Source organism: Phaseolus vulgaris, chromosome 1 (assembly GCF_000499845.2).
Source record: "Phaseolus vulgaris cultivar G19833 chromosome 1, P. vulgaris v2.0, whole genome shotgun sequence".
Lineage (NCBI taxonomy): Eukaryota > Viridiplantae > Streptophyta > Magnoliopsida > Fabales > Fabaceae > Phaseolus > Phaseolus vulgaris.
In genome coordinates this window covers 50,644,935-50,660,657 of record NC_023759.2, presented here as the reverse complement: position 1 = coordinate 50,660,657, position 15,723 = coordinate 50,644,935, and the positions used below count along the sequence as shown (strand labels likewise).

The 15,723-nt window shown below is 32.6% G+C and overlaps 2 protein-coding genes across 5 annotated transcripts; both read left to right on the top strand.

The window, feature by feature from the left end:
* Positions 1-1,546: 1,546 nt before the first annotated feature.
* LOC137815207 (E3 ubiquitin-protein ligase AIRP2-like) lies at positions 1,547-3,661 on the top strand. Its single transcript, XM_068618292.1, has 5 exons — positions 1,547-1,999; positions 2,309-2,471; positions 2,582-2,648; positions 2,774-3,014; positions 3,100-3,661. The coding sequence occupies exons 1-5, from the start codon at positions 1,911-1,913 to the stop codon at positions 3,308-3,310; spliced, it is 771 nt and encodes a 256-aa protein (XP_068474393.1). The 5' UTR covers positions 1,547-1,910; the 3' UTR covers positions 3,311-3,661.
* Positions 3,662-6,359: 2,698 nt separating this feature from the next.
* Positions 6,360-14,305, top strand: LOC137815206 (trans-Golgi network-localized SYP41-interacting protein 1). 4 transcript variants are annotated; one of them, XM_068618291.1, is made up of 9 exons: positions 6,360-6,553; positions 6,747-6,916; positions 7,006-7,293; positions 7,380-10,865; positions 11,197-12,019; positions 12,116-12,756; positions 13,215-13,365; positions 13,441-13,522; positions 13,811-14,305. In XM_068618291.1, the coding sequence occupies exons 2-9, from the start codon at positions 6,803-6,805 to the stop codon at positions 13,911-13,913; spliced, it is 5,688 nt and encodes a 1,895-aa protein (XP_068474392.1). In that variant the 5' UTR covers positions 6,360-6,553; positions 6,747-6,802; the 3' UTR covers positions 13,914-14,305. The 4 variants fall into 4 exon arrangements, with proteins under 4 accessions (XP_068474392.1, XP_068474390.1, XP_068474389.1 ...); XM_068618289.1 differs by having other exon boundaries at positions 6,366-6,553; positions 7,009-7,293; XM_068618288.1 differs by having other exon boundaries at positions 6,546-6,596.
* The last annotated feature ends 1,418 nt before the right edge of the window (positions 14,306-15,723 follow it).

The window sequence follows — 15,723 nt, the reverse complement described above, 5'->3', positions numbered from 1 at the left end:
TTAAATTAAATTTAAAAGTTGACTTCTTAAAATGTCGATGTTATATATTTGAGGTGTCAGCCTAGCTGAAATGTCAAGTTGCATAGTGATACCTAACATGAAAACTTTAATAAAATAAATAAAATAAAAAAATCGATGTTATAAAGTTAAATTAGACACGGAGTTCACTTCTTAATATATCGGTTTTATAAAATTAAATTAAACTTAAAGTTTATTTCTTAATATGGATCAATGTAAAAATACTTTATACATGTATGTATCTATTATTCGATGTTGTGTGGGATGTCTAGATAAATTTCTCATAAATAAAAATAAAATAGTTTATCGATGTCATTTGACAATAAAAAATAAAATATTAATTTTATATTTTAATAAATATAATAAAAAAATATACAAACTTCTAACACAAAATTTACTTATTTTAAATGAAACCTAAAACATATTTAACTCTTCATTTTTATTTAATGCAAAACATGCACTACATCCATGTTTTATCATATTAGATAATTTCCTATTGAACTTTTGTTAAGAAATAATAAATTACAAAGAGAAAAAAAAAAGAAAAAAAAAACAAAATATGTGGGAACATTAATATAAAAAAAACATTATCAAAATGAAATATTCCTTTTATATATATATATATATATATATATATTAAAATCAAGAAAAACAGTAGAATAGGACAAGATAAACCCTAGATAAGCTAACCATGAGCATACTAGAAAGAAAGAGGACAGAGAAAGAATAAGAACATAAATACTTTGTCATGCTAAGATTCCTACCACGAATAGCACACAATTTTTCTTTTTGGATAAATTCTAATATCACCCAATTCAATTTTCACACGTTTTTTTGTGTGTATAATTTCAATATTTGTTTTAAGAAAAATTATAACTTATATTCAATTCTCAATTTTCCAAATAATTTGTTTTATATTCAATTAAATGTTAGATCCAAACATATTTATTTAAAGTATCATTAAGAAATAACTTAATTAATTTAAATGTGGTGGAATTGAGAGTTGACGCAAAGTTAAGAACTTTTTAAATATAAAGTCTGAAATTTTAAAATTAAAAGTAGAAGATAAAAGTTGTGGGTAAAAATTAGAGGAGGATAACATTTAAATTTAACCTAATTTTTGTTGTCAATAGAGTTATGAAATAAAATAATATTTTCATTGAATATTTAATTAATTAATTAATTTATAATTTTGTATTCGTTTAAGTTACTTGGTCGTTCAACTATTTAAATCTTCCATTACAACATTTAATTAGATCTTATGATATAATTTTTTGACCGAATCTTCACAGTTTTAAACTATGAAAATTAATTTTAAGTTTATAGAAAGATTTTCAATTAGTATTTCTAATTTAGAAATTTATTTAATTTTTAAAAAATAATCCATGATTAATCTTTTTTGCATTTTTGTATCGATTATATGTCTTATCCATATTCTTTTACATACAAACCCAAGTTGTCTGTGTTTCTTGTGTGTTGTTGTTTGTGTCGTATATCGTATAATTCTCGTTGTCTCGTAGCGATTATCGTGGGTATGGTGATAATCTCGTCATGGGAAAAAACGCAATACGCAACACAACGCAACGCATCGTTTGTGTTACGGCATTCCTTACCTCACCCACCGCAACACCCAAACACCGAAACCCAACCACACTCTCCTCAACTCATATATCCTCTCAAAAAGCTTCAAACTTTGGGTCACAAAACTTCAAAAAACCTAGCCCTACTTTTTCTTCTCTCGATTCTTCACTTCTCTTTCTTGGTTTTCCTTTTTTTTAGGTGGGGATTAGGATAAGGGTCTTCATCAATTTTCATCACTTCTCTCTCTTTCTGTAACCTGTTCAGTTTTCTCTTTCTTCCGTGCTTCAGCTTTTCACAAAGTAAAGGGAAAGATGGCAATGATTCCGTACCAACTTTACCGTTTGCCTTACCACGATTCCCTCAAAGTACTTGAGGCTGATATACAGCACGCCAATGCTTTGTGAGTCTGATATTTCCCCTCCCCTTTAAGTTTTTTTCATCAATTCATGAACTTTCCTTCTGTGTATGTTGTTTTGGGTACTAAGAAAAAAGTGGGTGGGAGAGGTTCTTCTGGTTTTTGTTGGTTATCAACAGGGTTATCAATAGTTTTCAAGTTGGTTACTTTCAATAAAAGGAACACGATCAACTTATACCAAAAGGGTCATTTGAATTTGTTGCTCATGATAGGAATTTGCTTGTCGCTGGTGAATTTGATTGTGGTTTTTGTATTTGTTTTGAATTTGGATTGTGTTGTGCTACCCTCTTCTAGGGCTGCTGCAATTCCCAGAGCCAAGGGTGGGACTATTCTCCAAATGAAATTGGTTTACAATCAGTTGGCTCCTCTCGTCCTGTTATTTCTACAATGGATGGATTGTTCTTGCGCAGGCTTTCTCCATAAGTATCTCAACCTCTTCCATGTGATTATATACAAGGTACCCATGTTTTTTGTGGTGATCCTTTTATGTTTTACTGTTTTCGACAGTTTTGGTTTATAATACCCATGTTTCATGTTTTTGATGTTGTTGCTCTCATAATTTACAAGGTACACAATGATGGTAGATCAAACATGTCTACACATGGAAGGAAGGCTACCATTGGGGACTTTTATGGTGCGTGAATGTTTGACTTTGAAAAAGAAAAACCTTTTTTAACTTTTTCTTTAGTCAAAAGTATAATCCGTTTGTGGCTGTGCTATTCCTCACATTGTTTATGTTATCACAAATTGAACTTTTAGCTGTTATATTGCCATCTCTCCAACGACTTCATGGTAGTTTGGAGAAGCTGGAGGCTGTTGAAGAAGGACAAACAAGCATAGAAGGTTCAAGCTATGGCAACAAGTTGATTGAAGCAAGTGGGAGACTCACCAATATTGATTTGCAAAGAGAAGATGAATGTGGAATTTGCTTAGAGCCTTGCACCAAAATGGTTTTACCTGGTTGCTGCCATGCCATGTGTATCAAATGCTACCGCAAGTGGTAATTGAAATATTTGTTCATGCCCCATATGATCAAGTTTCAATTTTCTATGCCATTTCCAATGGTTTATCATTTCTGATTGCAGGAACAGAAAGTCAGAGTCTTGTCCTTTTTGTCGTGGGAGCTTGAGGAGAGTTAATTCAGAGGATCTTTGGGTACTAACTTGTGATGATGATGTTGTTGATGCTGAAACAGTTTCTAAAGAGGACTTGTTGCGTTTTTACCTCTATATCAGCAAGCTGCCAAAAGATCACCCAGAAGCACTTTTCCTAATGTATTATGAATACCTCATCTAATTATTGAGTAAGAACAAAAAAAATTGTACAGATAGGAAGTTCCGGAATACAAATGTGAATAGAGTCTGGTTCAGAAAGAAACTACTCTGGTAGTGTAATCACAGTTGTTCTGGTAAGAGATGTTTCTGGTTTTTTGGCCCAGAAAAACCATTCTTCTTACCCCTGTGATATATGTCTCCATTGTAGACATTGTTCTTGCAATTAACCTGGAATCCCTTGTATGAAGGATCCATTAAGCTAAATATTCTTGTATGTTGAGAAAATGATTCTGTTCTGTGACTGTAATGTATGTTGGGAATTTGAACACTTGAAAATCATCAAGAGGAAAATATAATTCAAAGTTTGTGGTAATGTTTGTTTATTTATTTATTTATATTTTTAGTTTCTCTGCTTTCAAAATCGTTTGCTTTTGTAATTGCATAAAAAATATCAGACAATAACAAGTCTGAACAGACTTTATGTCAGGGTTCTATTACGGTTTTATTTTACCGTCAATGTTCTGGTTTTATTTTACCGTAAATGTTCTGTTACGGTTTTGTGAATTGTCTTATTTTAAACTATAGGAAAAATGTGTATTTAAATTGTCTTATTCTAAACTATATGAAACTATATTGACTGTAGCAGAATAATTAGAATAATTATAATTTTATTATTATTATATATTGATTGTATTGAAATAATTATGAATTTATTTATTTATTTTCATTATTTTGTGCATTGAAATTTAGAAGTATGCATTAAAAATTAGGAAAATACATTTTCCAGTTTTATTAGGACAGAACCTAAACTGCCAGCATAGGTTGGGTTGTAGAATTAAGACAATGTCTGATTCATGAATTAATCTTCTTTAAAAGCTTAAGCATTTAGGTGCGGAAATAATGAGGTGTGGTCTTTGAAATTTTGCACAAAAGTTTGAATTGTACAATAAATACATAACTTTTTTCTATTTTTTTTTTCATTTTACCACATTTAATGTTAGTCTTGGTGGAAGGTGGAAAAGTATAACTTTTCATATCCACTTTTTATGCGAATTAGTTTCTTGATTTTTCTAGGTTTCAACTTAATTTATATCTTAAAATGATTGTAATAGAATGTATTTGAATATGATAGGGAAGCTTACATCATAACTGAGTTTAATTATAAAAAAATTGGCCATCAATTTTGATATATTTGACATGGGACCTAACCCTATTATTATCATTATTATAATTAAATGTGACTTAATGTCTTATTATTATCTTATAGGATTGAATTATATTATGTGTTAACTAGTATTAATACACATATACACGAAAATAAAGATAAGTAGATACGGGACACAAATTTATATATTATATAATTATAAATTATATAAATTGATAATAAAGATTTTTGTGTGTAAATATGTTTTAATTTTTTTAACAGAAAAATGTTTTTCACAACTGGTTCAAAATATTTTGTTCCTTATTTTTATAATGATAATAAAAATTAATATATTTATCTTTTTTGAAATTGTATTAAAACTATGTCAGAATTGTCAGAAATTTAACAAATATTTTTTTTATTAAACATTTTACAGTACGTATACTAAAAGTGTCGATATTCGATACGTGTGTCTAATACGAACACGTTATATAAGAGACGTATCCGAATCTCATAAATATATATTAATTATTTTTCAAAAAGTATTGCATACTAGTCAATCTAAATGAAAGAGAGGCAAAGTCAAAAGAAAGTGTTTAACAATAAATGACAGGGAAACAAACAGAGCCTTCGCCAACGAAACGTTTCTTTAATTAATTCACATTTAAAATTAATTAACAATTATAGTTGGGATGTATTGAATTGGGATTTAAAAAGATAATTTGTTATTTATAATTATCACTACCATCAAATAACCAAGGAAAATGTTTAAACTTTTCTAGATTTGTTTTTTTTTTCTATTTATTACTAAGTTTTGTTAAATCTAATTAAATTTTAACTAGATTGGATCTCTTTAATTAAATATTTATTGAAAATTAAAAATTTATATATTTTTTAATCGTAATAGTATTGTTTGATTGTAATTGTTACTTTGGAATAATATTGCTTGCATGTTGTTTTTCTAGATAATTTTTTTTAATTCTTTATAAATTTGAATATTTTTAATATTTTCTTATTAAAAGATTATTATTTAAGTATTTAAATTTTTTATGTTTTTTTTAATATTTTAGTGAAAATTTATAAAAAAAATCAAGTTATCATACTCAAATTCATGACAGACTTAAAATAATTTAATGTATTTTTATTTTTTATTTTTTATCATCCAGACATAAGGAACAACTATGTAAAATAACAATAAAGACATTAAGTTGACAAAAAAAAAACACAAAAGAACAAACAGAAGACTCATTCAAATATTGGATTGAATAAATTTTAAATATTTTAACAGAATCTCAATTAAAAATAATTAAATTTATGATTACTTCAAACCTAATTAAGTCAATTTTTTTATTTCTCTTATAATCTCTTGTATTTTTTATTAAAGATATAGACTTAAGATCTAGGACTTTCTCTTGAAGAAGTGTGTTCAGGTGAATTTTTAATAGATAATAATATACAAATCTTCATCTCAATATTCAAACTAATTAACTATTTAATAATTATTATTTTTATTTTTTTGTTAATTCTTGTAATTTTAAGTTTTTCCAAAAAAAGATAACAAAATTCCTTTAAAACTTATAAATGTGTAATTCATAAAATAATGTAATAAATCATCATTTTTTAAAATGAAAAAATGTTTATCTTAAACCAATATTTGAAAATCACATTTCAGTATATTCTATATAATCCTACTTTGTTTATGAGTAGATATCAATAAAAAATTATGTATACATTTTTTCTTTAATCCATAAAGATATATTTAAAAATAAAATTTAAAAACTTTAAAATAAACAATATTTCGAATATAATTAATCCTAATAATGCTAACACATTATAATTTTGAAAAAAAAATGAATTGTAATGAAATTTTTTTATAATTCATAGAAAAATTAGAAAGTGACGTATGAGCTCTTCCGAATCCAAATGATATCGTTTATGAGTACGAAAAAAACAGGGAGAAAGGTCAACGAGGAGTCTCGCAACGGTGCCGTTTAGCACATACCAGTTTCAGGATCTGTAGTACGAATCCAGAAACTATAATAAAAATTAATAAAATAAAATCTGCTTCTGAAAATTTTATTATTTTTCTTACAATCCGAAATTCATCGTCTGAACAAACAGGTATGCATTTACAGTTTGTTTGGCTTTCACTCTGCTATTTCAGGTTTTCCAAGTCAATTTCATTTTAGGGTTTCGTATCAAAATAAATGTTCAAGCTCGTTTTCCTGCTGTTGGATTGAATCGATTTGATCTTGCATTTTTAATTGGTTTTATTTTTGTTTAAGTTATCGTTTGTGATTTTTTTTTTTTGAAGGGAATAGAAATTGCAGATCCGAATCTCGTTTTGGAGTGAGGAAATTGAATGTTGAGATGTCTGAGAATCACGTAGAGGAGCTGGTTTCGGATTCGGATTCGGGTGGTGGTGTGGTGAACGACCAATCGAATGTGGATACCGAATCGAACACTGGTACAAATCAAGACCAGGTACTTGTTGGTTACCAATTGTTTATTACCTGAGCTACGAAAATTGGGCAATGCCGAACGCTTATGCTTTGGTATTCATGTGAGTGAAGCAGGGAGAGCGTGTTGATCTCAGGGATCCTGATGATGAAAAATCTGCAGAGGATACTCCCAGGGATAGGGATGACATGTTTGTTGATTGTCCGGATGAGTTAACCGGGCAAAAGGATGAAGAAGTTGCAACTGAGAAAAATGAAGATGACGCGACGGAGGAAAATGAAGTCATGCATGAACAGCAGAGGCATTCTGTTGAAATGGGCAATGGAGGGGGGGATGGTCACTCCCCAGGCCAGCTGGAGGAAGCTGATGCTGAGAAGGAACGGATTTTGCAGGAATACCAGGTTTGTCGTTTGTATTGAGAGTGGGTTTAGCTAGCACGGATTGAATTTTGATGTGAAGTACTCATTATTCTTTTTTGGGTTGGCAGGAAGAAAGACAAACTGTTACACAGGGAGTGCTTGATCTTCATTGTCAGCTCAAGACTCTCACTGGCAAAGAGAATGAAACTGAAGTTGGAGATAGGGAAGTGAGTGATTTTCTGTTGAGGGAGATGATAAAAGAATGTTTGGAATTTGTGAACACTGCTTCAGAAGAACAGTCAAACAAAGAAACCACTATAAGTAATCTTCGCGAACATTTGTCTACCAGGGACCGTGAAATAGAGGATCTTAATACAAAGCTTGCTCAGTTGATGGTATCTAACGACAATTTTCAGGTTTCAGCTCAAGCTCAACTTGAAAAGGATAGTAATATTGAGAGTTCGATAGATAATATGATATCCTCTCTTGCAACAGTTGTCGCTCAAGAACAAGTATTGGATGGTTCTATTAGTGGAAAAATAGTTTATATTGAAGAAGGCACTACGCATCTAATTGGAAAGTATAATCAGATTCTTTCTGAAATTTATCAACTTGGGCAATCTTTCTCCGAGGTAGGCTTGGATTCTAAAGAGCAGGAATATGGGAACATACTTGCTGGTGCTCATAATGGGTTACTGGAGCTCAAAAGAAAGGAGACAGAAGTGGTTGAAAAACTGGCTCAGTTAGAAGATGAAAACCGGAAATTGGTTGATGAGCTTGATAAGGAAAAGGTGATGATAGGGACATTAAATACTGAACTAGGAAATTTGAAAACAGAACTTGAGCAGGAAAAGGTTAAATGTGCTAATACCAAAGAAAAGCTTAGTATGGCTGTGACAAAAGGAAAGGCGTTGGTACAGCAGCGAGATTCATTAAAGAAGTCTCTGGCTGATAAATCCAGCGAGCTTGAGAAATGTTTGATTGAATTGCAAGAGAAGTCAGTTGCACTCCAAGCTGCTGAGCTTGCTAAGGAAGAGTTGTCCCACAGTGAAAATATGGTTGCATCCCTACAGAACTCATTATTAGAAAAGAATGAAATTTTTGATCAAGTGGAAGAAATCTTGTGTTATGCCAAACCTGATGAACCTGGAATGTTTGATGTGCCAGAGAAACTCAGATGGCTTGCGGATGAGAGAAATACACTGAAGGAAGCCTTCATAGAGTTATGCAAATTGAAGGAAGCTCTATCTCTAGTGGACCTACCAGAGCCTGTTTCATCATATGATTTGGAATCACAAATGAATTGGCTTGTGGATTCTTTTCTTAGGGCCCGGGACTTCGTGTACACTCTACAGGAAGAAAATTCCACAATCATGGAAGCATCCCGTTACAATATTGATCAGTTGAGTGTTTTTCTTTTGCTGGAATTGCAGGAAAAAGATTACCTTCTGTCAGAATTAACTGATTTGAAGTTCAAATATGACGAGCTTATTGGCAAGAACTGTCTGATTTCTTCGGAGAAGGATCAGATAGTCAATATGTTAGTTGATCTTTGTGGCCTGAACAGGGAAGATGAAGGGGTTGACTATTCCAACACCTCTGTGATCATCGACATATGCTTTCAAATTATAAAAGGTCAAAGTGGTCCCTTCTCTAGAGCATCTAATATTGATTCTGAGTTGTTTGAAAAGATTCAAAGTCTCTTGTACGTTAGAGATCAAGGTTTAATACTCTGCGAAGATATACTGGAAGAGGAGATGCTAATTAGATCAGGTATGAATAAGCTTTCAGAAGAATTGAAAGTGGCATCTCAGGAAATTATAACACTGAAAGAAGAAAGGAGTTCTCTGCTGCAAGATCTTGATCGATCAGAGGAGAAGACTACCATGATTAGGGACAAGTTGTCCATGGCAGTTAAGAAAGGAAAGGGGCTGGTTCAAGATAGGGACAATCTAAAAGGTCTTCTAAATGAAAGGAACTCAGAGATTGAGCAGTTGAAGGTTGATTTGCAGAAGCAAGAATCTGCTGTTTCTGAATACAGGGATGAGATCAACAGATTGTCCAGTGATGTGGAAAGCATCCCAAAGCTAGAGGCTGATCTTCTGGAAATGAAAAGGGAGAGGACTCAGTTAGAACAGTTCTTAATGGAGAGCAATAACATGTTACAGAAAGTGATGCAGTGTATTGATGGTATCATTCTTCCCGTTGAGCCTGTTTTTGATGAACCAATAGAAAAGGTGAAGTGGCTTGCTGGTTATGTCAGTGAATGCCAAGATGCTAAGGTACACATAGAGCAAGAGTTGCAGCTAGTGAAGGAGAAGACCAGTATACTTGAAATTAAAGTAGCTGAATCCCAAGCCACTGTAAAATCCCTTGAACGGGAGTTATCATCTTCGGATGACAGTGTTTCTCAACTTGCTGAAGAAAAAACAGAATTAGAACATCGAAAGGCAAAAATTGAGGAAGAGTTACAGAAAGTTAAAGAAAAATTTGCTGAGGTTTGTAGTACCAATAAGTCACTTGAAGATGCCTTATCAGAAGCAGAAAAAAATATTTCTATTCTTTCTGTAGAGAAAGAGGAGGCTCAAGCTAGCAGAGTTGCTGCAGAAAGAGAGTTAGAGAGTTTTAAAGATGAAGCAGCCAGTCAAGCAAGCAAACTGGAAGAGGCCAGCAGGATCATAAAGGATCTAGAAGATAAACTATATCAGGTTGAGGGTAATAAGAAGTCACTTGAAGATGCGTTATCACAAGCAGAAAAAGATATTTCTATTCTCTCCGAAGAGAAAGAGCAGACTCAAGTTAGCAGAGTAGCTGCAGAGAGAGTGTTAGAGAGTTTTAAAGATGAAGCAGCCAGTCAAACAAGCAAACTGACAGAGGCCAGCAGGACCATAAAGGATCTAGAAGATAAACTATATCAGGTTGAGGGTACTAATCAGTCACTTGAAGAGGCCTTATCACAAGCAGAAAAAGATATTTCTATTCTTTCCGAAGAGAAAGAGCAGGCTCAAGTTAGCAGAGTAGCTGCAGAGCAAGTGTTAGAGAGTTTTAAAGATGAAGCAGCCAGTCAAACAAGCAAACTGGCACAGGCTAGCAGGACCATTAAGGATCTAGAAGATAGACTATCTGAGGTTGAGGGTAATGTCAATTTATTGACTGAAAAGTATAATGCTGATCAAGTTGTCAAGATTGAGATGGAAAATGAATTGAAGAAGCTGCAAGATGAAGCTGCAAATCATGCCAACAATTTGGTAGGTACCTCTGAAACTATAAAATCACTGGAGGATGCATTATCGAAGGCACAAGATAATGTTTCTGCCTTGGAAGATTCAAATAAAATTGCAAAGCAGGAGATATCTTCACTTGGTTTGAAGTTAAATTCCTGCATGGACGAGTTAGCTGGAAAGAATGGCAGCTTAGAAAACAGGTCCTTAAAGCTCATTGGACTCCTTAATGATCTTCAGGTGCTCTTGAAAGACACTACTCTATTTCCCAGAATAAAACAATTCTTTGAGAGGAAATGTGAGACCCTGAAGAATATGAATCTCGTTCTCAACAAAATTAGAGATAATGTTGCCTTGACTGCAAAGGACTCAAAGGGACAGCTAGTGATGGAGGTAGTATTGTTACCACCCACTTTTGGTTGTTATTATTTTCTCCTATTCCATACACTGAATACTTAATTAACCTGTGCGTATATGCCATCCAAGTCTTCTGACCCATAACATATATGTATCCACATATAATTGAAAAAGTTAATGGTGATTATTGCATCATGTGTGTATTGATTAGAAAATTACACAGGGCTTTTGATATCAAGTGTGCTGTTTCAAATCTTTTCATTCTGTTGAATCATCCTTACTGCATGTGTGTGTGTGTGTGTCTATTGTTGTTTTGTTTTGTTAATATGGTTTTGTCTATCTTTTTTTAATGTGTTGTTTGTTCCAGGAAAATCCACTTATGAGAAAAACATTCTTGGATGGTTCTCACAATTTTGAAGTTGAACTGGACAACACAGAGATTGATGGTGCCGATATTGACACCATAATCTCGTCATTTGGAAAGATTGTGAAAGGGTTTGAGTTGAGCAACAAACACATTGCAGATAGGTTTGATGAATTTTCAAATTGTATGGATGAGTTCATTTCTCCTCTCCATGAAAAACTATTGGAAACAGAGACCATCTCGGAGACTATTGTTCAGAACATCGAAAGTATGAAAGAAGAAGCAAATACCATGGAAAAGTTGAAAGAAGAACAGAAAAATATTATTGATAGTTTACAAAACAATATCAGTGTATTGCTATCTGCGTGCACTGATTCTACCATTGCACTTCAGAGTGAAGTTGACAAGAATCTCGGGCAGCTAGACTCCATTTCTGAGGTTGAAGAGTTAAACCTTGAAGCAGGTGCACAAGCAGATCATCTTAAGAACAGTAAATACGTGGAGGCCACACATAAGTTGATTAACGCTTCTAGAAAAACTCAAACTTTGATTAGACAGTTTGAAGGTAGAAGTGAGCAGTTAGATGCAACAATTGAAGATTTACAGAATAAATTGAAAGAAGCAACAGTTGCTTTTGAATCAGTCACAGATGATAGAGACTTAAATAAAAACAGAGTTTCGCAGCTGGAGTCCGATATTCAATCACTGCAAAGTGCTTGCAGTGAGCTTAAGGATAAGTTACAGAGCTGTCATGCCCTAGAAGAAAAATTGAATGAAAAAGAGGCTGAGATTTCTTCTATGCACAATGTTTTGTTGGCAAAAGAAGGTAAAGAAATTTGAAACCTTTCTTGACTTAACCATATTGGATTTTATTTAATTTCATATGTTGATTTAATTTCGTATCTTCATTTTCCATTGGCAGAAAACTCCCTCCTTACATCATCTCAAATGAGAGATCTCTTTGAGAAGATAGATAGGATCAAAATCCCTATTGTAGAGTCTGAAGATGACTTGGAACTACCTACTTCAGCTCCCATGAAAAAACTCTCTTATATTATTGATAGTATTACTAGGTTGCATAATCAATTAAACTCTCTTTCTCATGATAAAGAAAAGCTGCAGTCAATCCTTGAAACGAAGGATCTTGAAATTAAGGATATGAAGGAGGAAGTTAAACAACTCAGTAGAAACTGTGAAGATGCAAAATTACTCAAGAATGAAATGTCTGAGCTCACCCTTGTATTAGAAAAAATTATGGATATTTTGGGAGCCGGTGAATGGGTTGTAAATAGGAAATCTAAAGGTTTGAAGGAATTAATACCAGCATTGGAAAACCATATTATTGCCATTATTTCAGAATGTGATGATTCAAAATCCAAGGCCCAAGAACTTGATACTAAGTTAGTTGGAAGTCAGAAGGTTATTGATCAATTAACAACCAAGGTTAAACTACTTGAAGATTCACTTCAAGATAAGACTTCTCTGCCAGACATTGTCCAGGACAGGAGCATATATGAAGCATCCTCATTACCTACTGGGTCTGAGATAACTGAAGTTGAAGAGGTGGTCAATTTTAACCTTGTTTACTGAGCTTATAGTTCTTACATAATGTGATATTAGAAGTATATCTGCAAGGATATTTAAGTTCAAAATTTAATGTTTCAATGACTAATTAAAAACATATCCTGTGATTCTTTTCCTGACATAATATTGATGGTTTAATGTGTCTTTAGTTAACACCTGTCTTTGTCTTCATGAATTGCTCCTGAAATATGACATGTAGATATGTCTATCTACCGGTGCTGTATTTTGTTTCTTGAAATAAATGCGGATTAGCTAGAAGTTTGTTTTGATGGGTAATTTCCCCCTTTACATGCATATATTGGATATTCATTTGATTTCGTACTGACCATGTCTTGCTTTTTCTTTTATCAATTCATTTATATTATGATGCAATCTCGAATTATGTGTTAAAGTGATTGAGGGAAATGCATATGTTAAGTGTTTACTTCTTTACACAGGGTTCATCACGTGGCAAGCAAGCAATATCCCCTGTCCCATCAGCTGCTCATGCACGGAATATGCGAAAAGGATCTGCTGACCATCTTGCACTTGATATTAGTACGGAGTCTGATAATTTGATTAGCAGGGTGGATACGGATGAGGATAAAGGTAATTATGAGCTTCTCATTATTGTGAATTTCTTGATTTGAAATTTTGAAGACTTAATTCTGGGTTACTTTGCAGGTCATGCATTCAAGTCTCTAAACACTTCTGGATTTGTACCAAAACAGGGAAAGCTCATTGCAGATCGTATTGATGGACTCTGGTAAGATTGCTATTTTCTTTTACTTTTTTAAACCAATGGTAAAGGAAGAGTGTTTGAAATTGCTTGTCAGCTCGTAAATTTACATGGTAAAATTGATGGCCGTGTGTTGAAAGCAGAAGACCTAAAATTCTAAATCATAGAATCCCAATAAACGGCATGCTGTGTTGAGAAAGACCGGCCAGAAGTGTTTTACAACTGAGAATACATCTCTATTTTTACTGTTGCAAATTTCCATTTATTTCAATTTAAAAAAACACTCATAAACAGGAATTTGATTTCCCTATGCAGGGTATCTGGTGGTCGAGTTCTCATGAGTCGTCCTAAAGCAAGATTAGGAATTGTTGGTTATTTGCTTATCTTGCATATCTGGCTCCTGGGAACGATCTTGTAGAAAAGTTGAGATCAAACCTACCTGGACTGCTCAACATTGGTGTCTGCAAATTGTATTATAGATATAAAATTGTCTCTTCTTATTCATGTCTTTATTTTTGCTTCTTAATGAAGCCTAACCTGTTTTTCTCATGTCTCGTCAAATCCACTATTTGTTCTCTGGAATCACATTTTAGGGATTCAGAGATTCTGGTCTTCAATGTTTGGGCTCATTTTTTGACATTTTTTTTTTCAAAAATGAAGCCCCTCCATTGTATTGGCCTGCTATAGTTTCAATATTAAAGTATGTGGTGGGTAGAAAGTAGGTAGCTGATTTTTTTTGCATGCCAATGTAATAAAAATGTAGAAATATTTTAAGGGTGATTCGTTTATACAGAGACTAATTGAAGGATATCTCTTTTCTCTCTCTGATGAAGGAAAACTTAAATATGTGATTTTGTATGTTTTCATTTTATGAAGGAAAGCTCAAATTTGTTTATGGTTTACTTTATGTTGTCTCATTATTTTGAGTTTTTTAGTTTCAATTTAGTATTTTTTTTAAATGATTCAGTGTATTTCTTTATGCAAATGTTTTTGAATTGCTTAATGGATGAAGTCAACCTAACACTCATTCTCACTTTGTCTTCTTTGGTGCATTCCCTTCTCTCACTTCCCCCATAACCTCTCCAACAAATAAACCTTCACAAATTATTACATCCTTTCTCCTCTGCAGAACAAACTAAACAGGAAAATGAAGAAAATAAGGATAAACATGGGATGCTTCTTTTGCATAATTGTGAAAACGTATGACTTTCTCTGCCTCTTCTAGTGTCCTCTCTTTGTTTGTGATATTATGTTGAGTGAATGATATGTTACTTCATTTTTAAAACCTGCAATATTTTTGGATTTAAAGAATGAATAGGGTACATTACCAACCATTCCTTTCCGTTGGGTTTCTTTTCCTTCACTCCATAAAAAAATTTGGGCTGAACCAAGATCACAATCTGAGGAATCTTCAAAGACGATGTAACGTAACACAAATATAATCTCATGGACGAGAAGAACCCTTGATCCCTCGACGAGGATGACATCGCCCTCCTCAAAAACCTATGGTTTGGGACCAAGCTCCTGGGATCTTGTTTCTGATAAGGAAATGATGCAGCATGAGTAACTACGAGGTTCGGACACGTTTCTTAAATGGGATGTTTGTGTCGAACACATATATCGGACACAACACTTGTACATACTTGTAAGATATATATAAATGAAGTGTCAAATTCAAAAATTATTTGTTAGATTTATGACAATTCTAACATAATTTTAATTTTTTAAAAACTTTTAAACTTATGTATCAAATTTTATTATGATTATAAAAAAATAAGAAACAAATAGCACAAGTGCACCAAGATTATAAGAAAATGGCACATTACCAATCATTGTTCCCCAAATTAATCCAACAATCCCTCTCTTTTATGATGATGAGGTGAAGGTTAGAGGTAAAGATGAAGGAGTCACAGCAGTGCACATTACTTCTTCTGCTAGGTAACTTAGCAGTGTTATACCGAGGAACATATATTCACACCCGCAATTACTTACAACGCTAATTTTTTAATTAAAAATAATAATAATTATGGCCTTTTTTTCTTCACTTACAACTTATTACTTTGCATTTTACTATTAAAAATATCTCTCAAATTTTTCTATAGAAAATTTCACCACTAAGGAGTTAGGAAAAAAATCATATTAAAAATTATAATATCATCTTCAATCTAAAATCTTTATAGATTTTGTTCTTATGTGTTACTAAAAATCAATTTTCTCCTTCTTCTTCA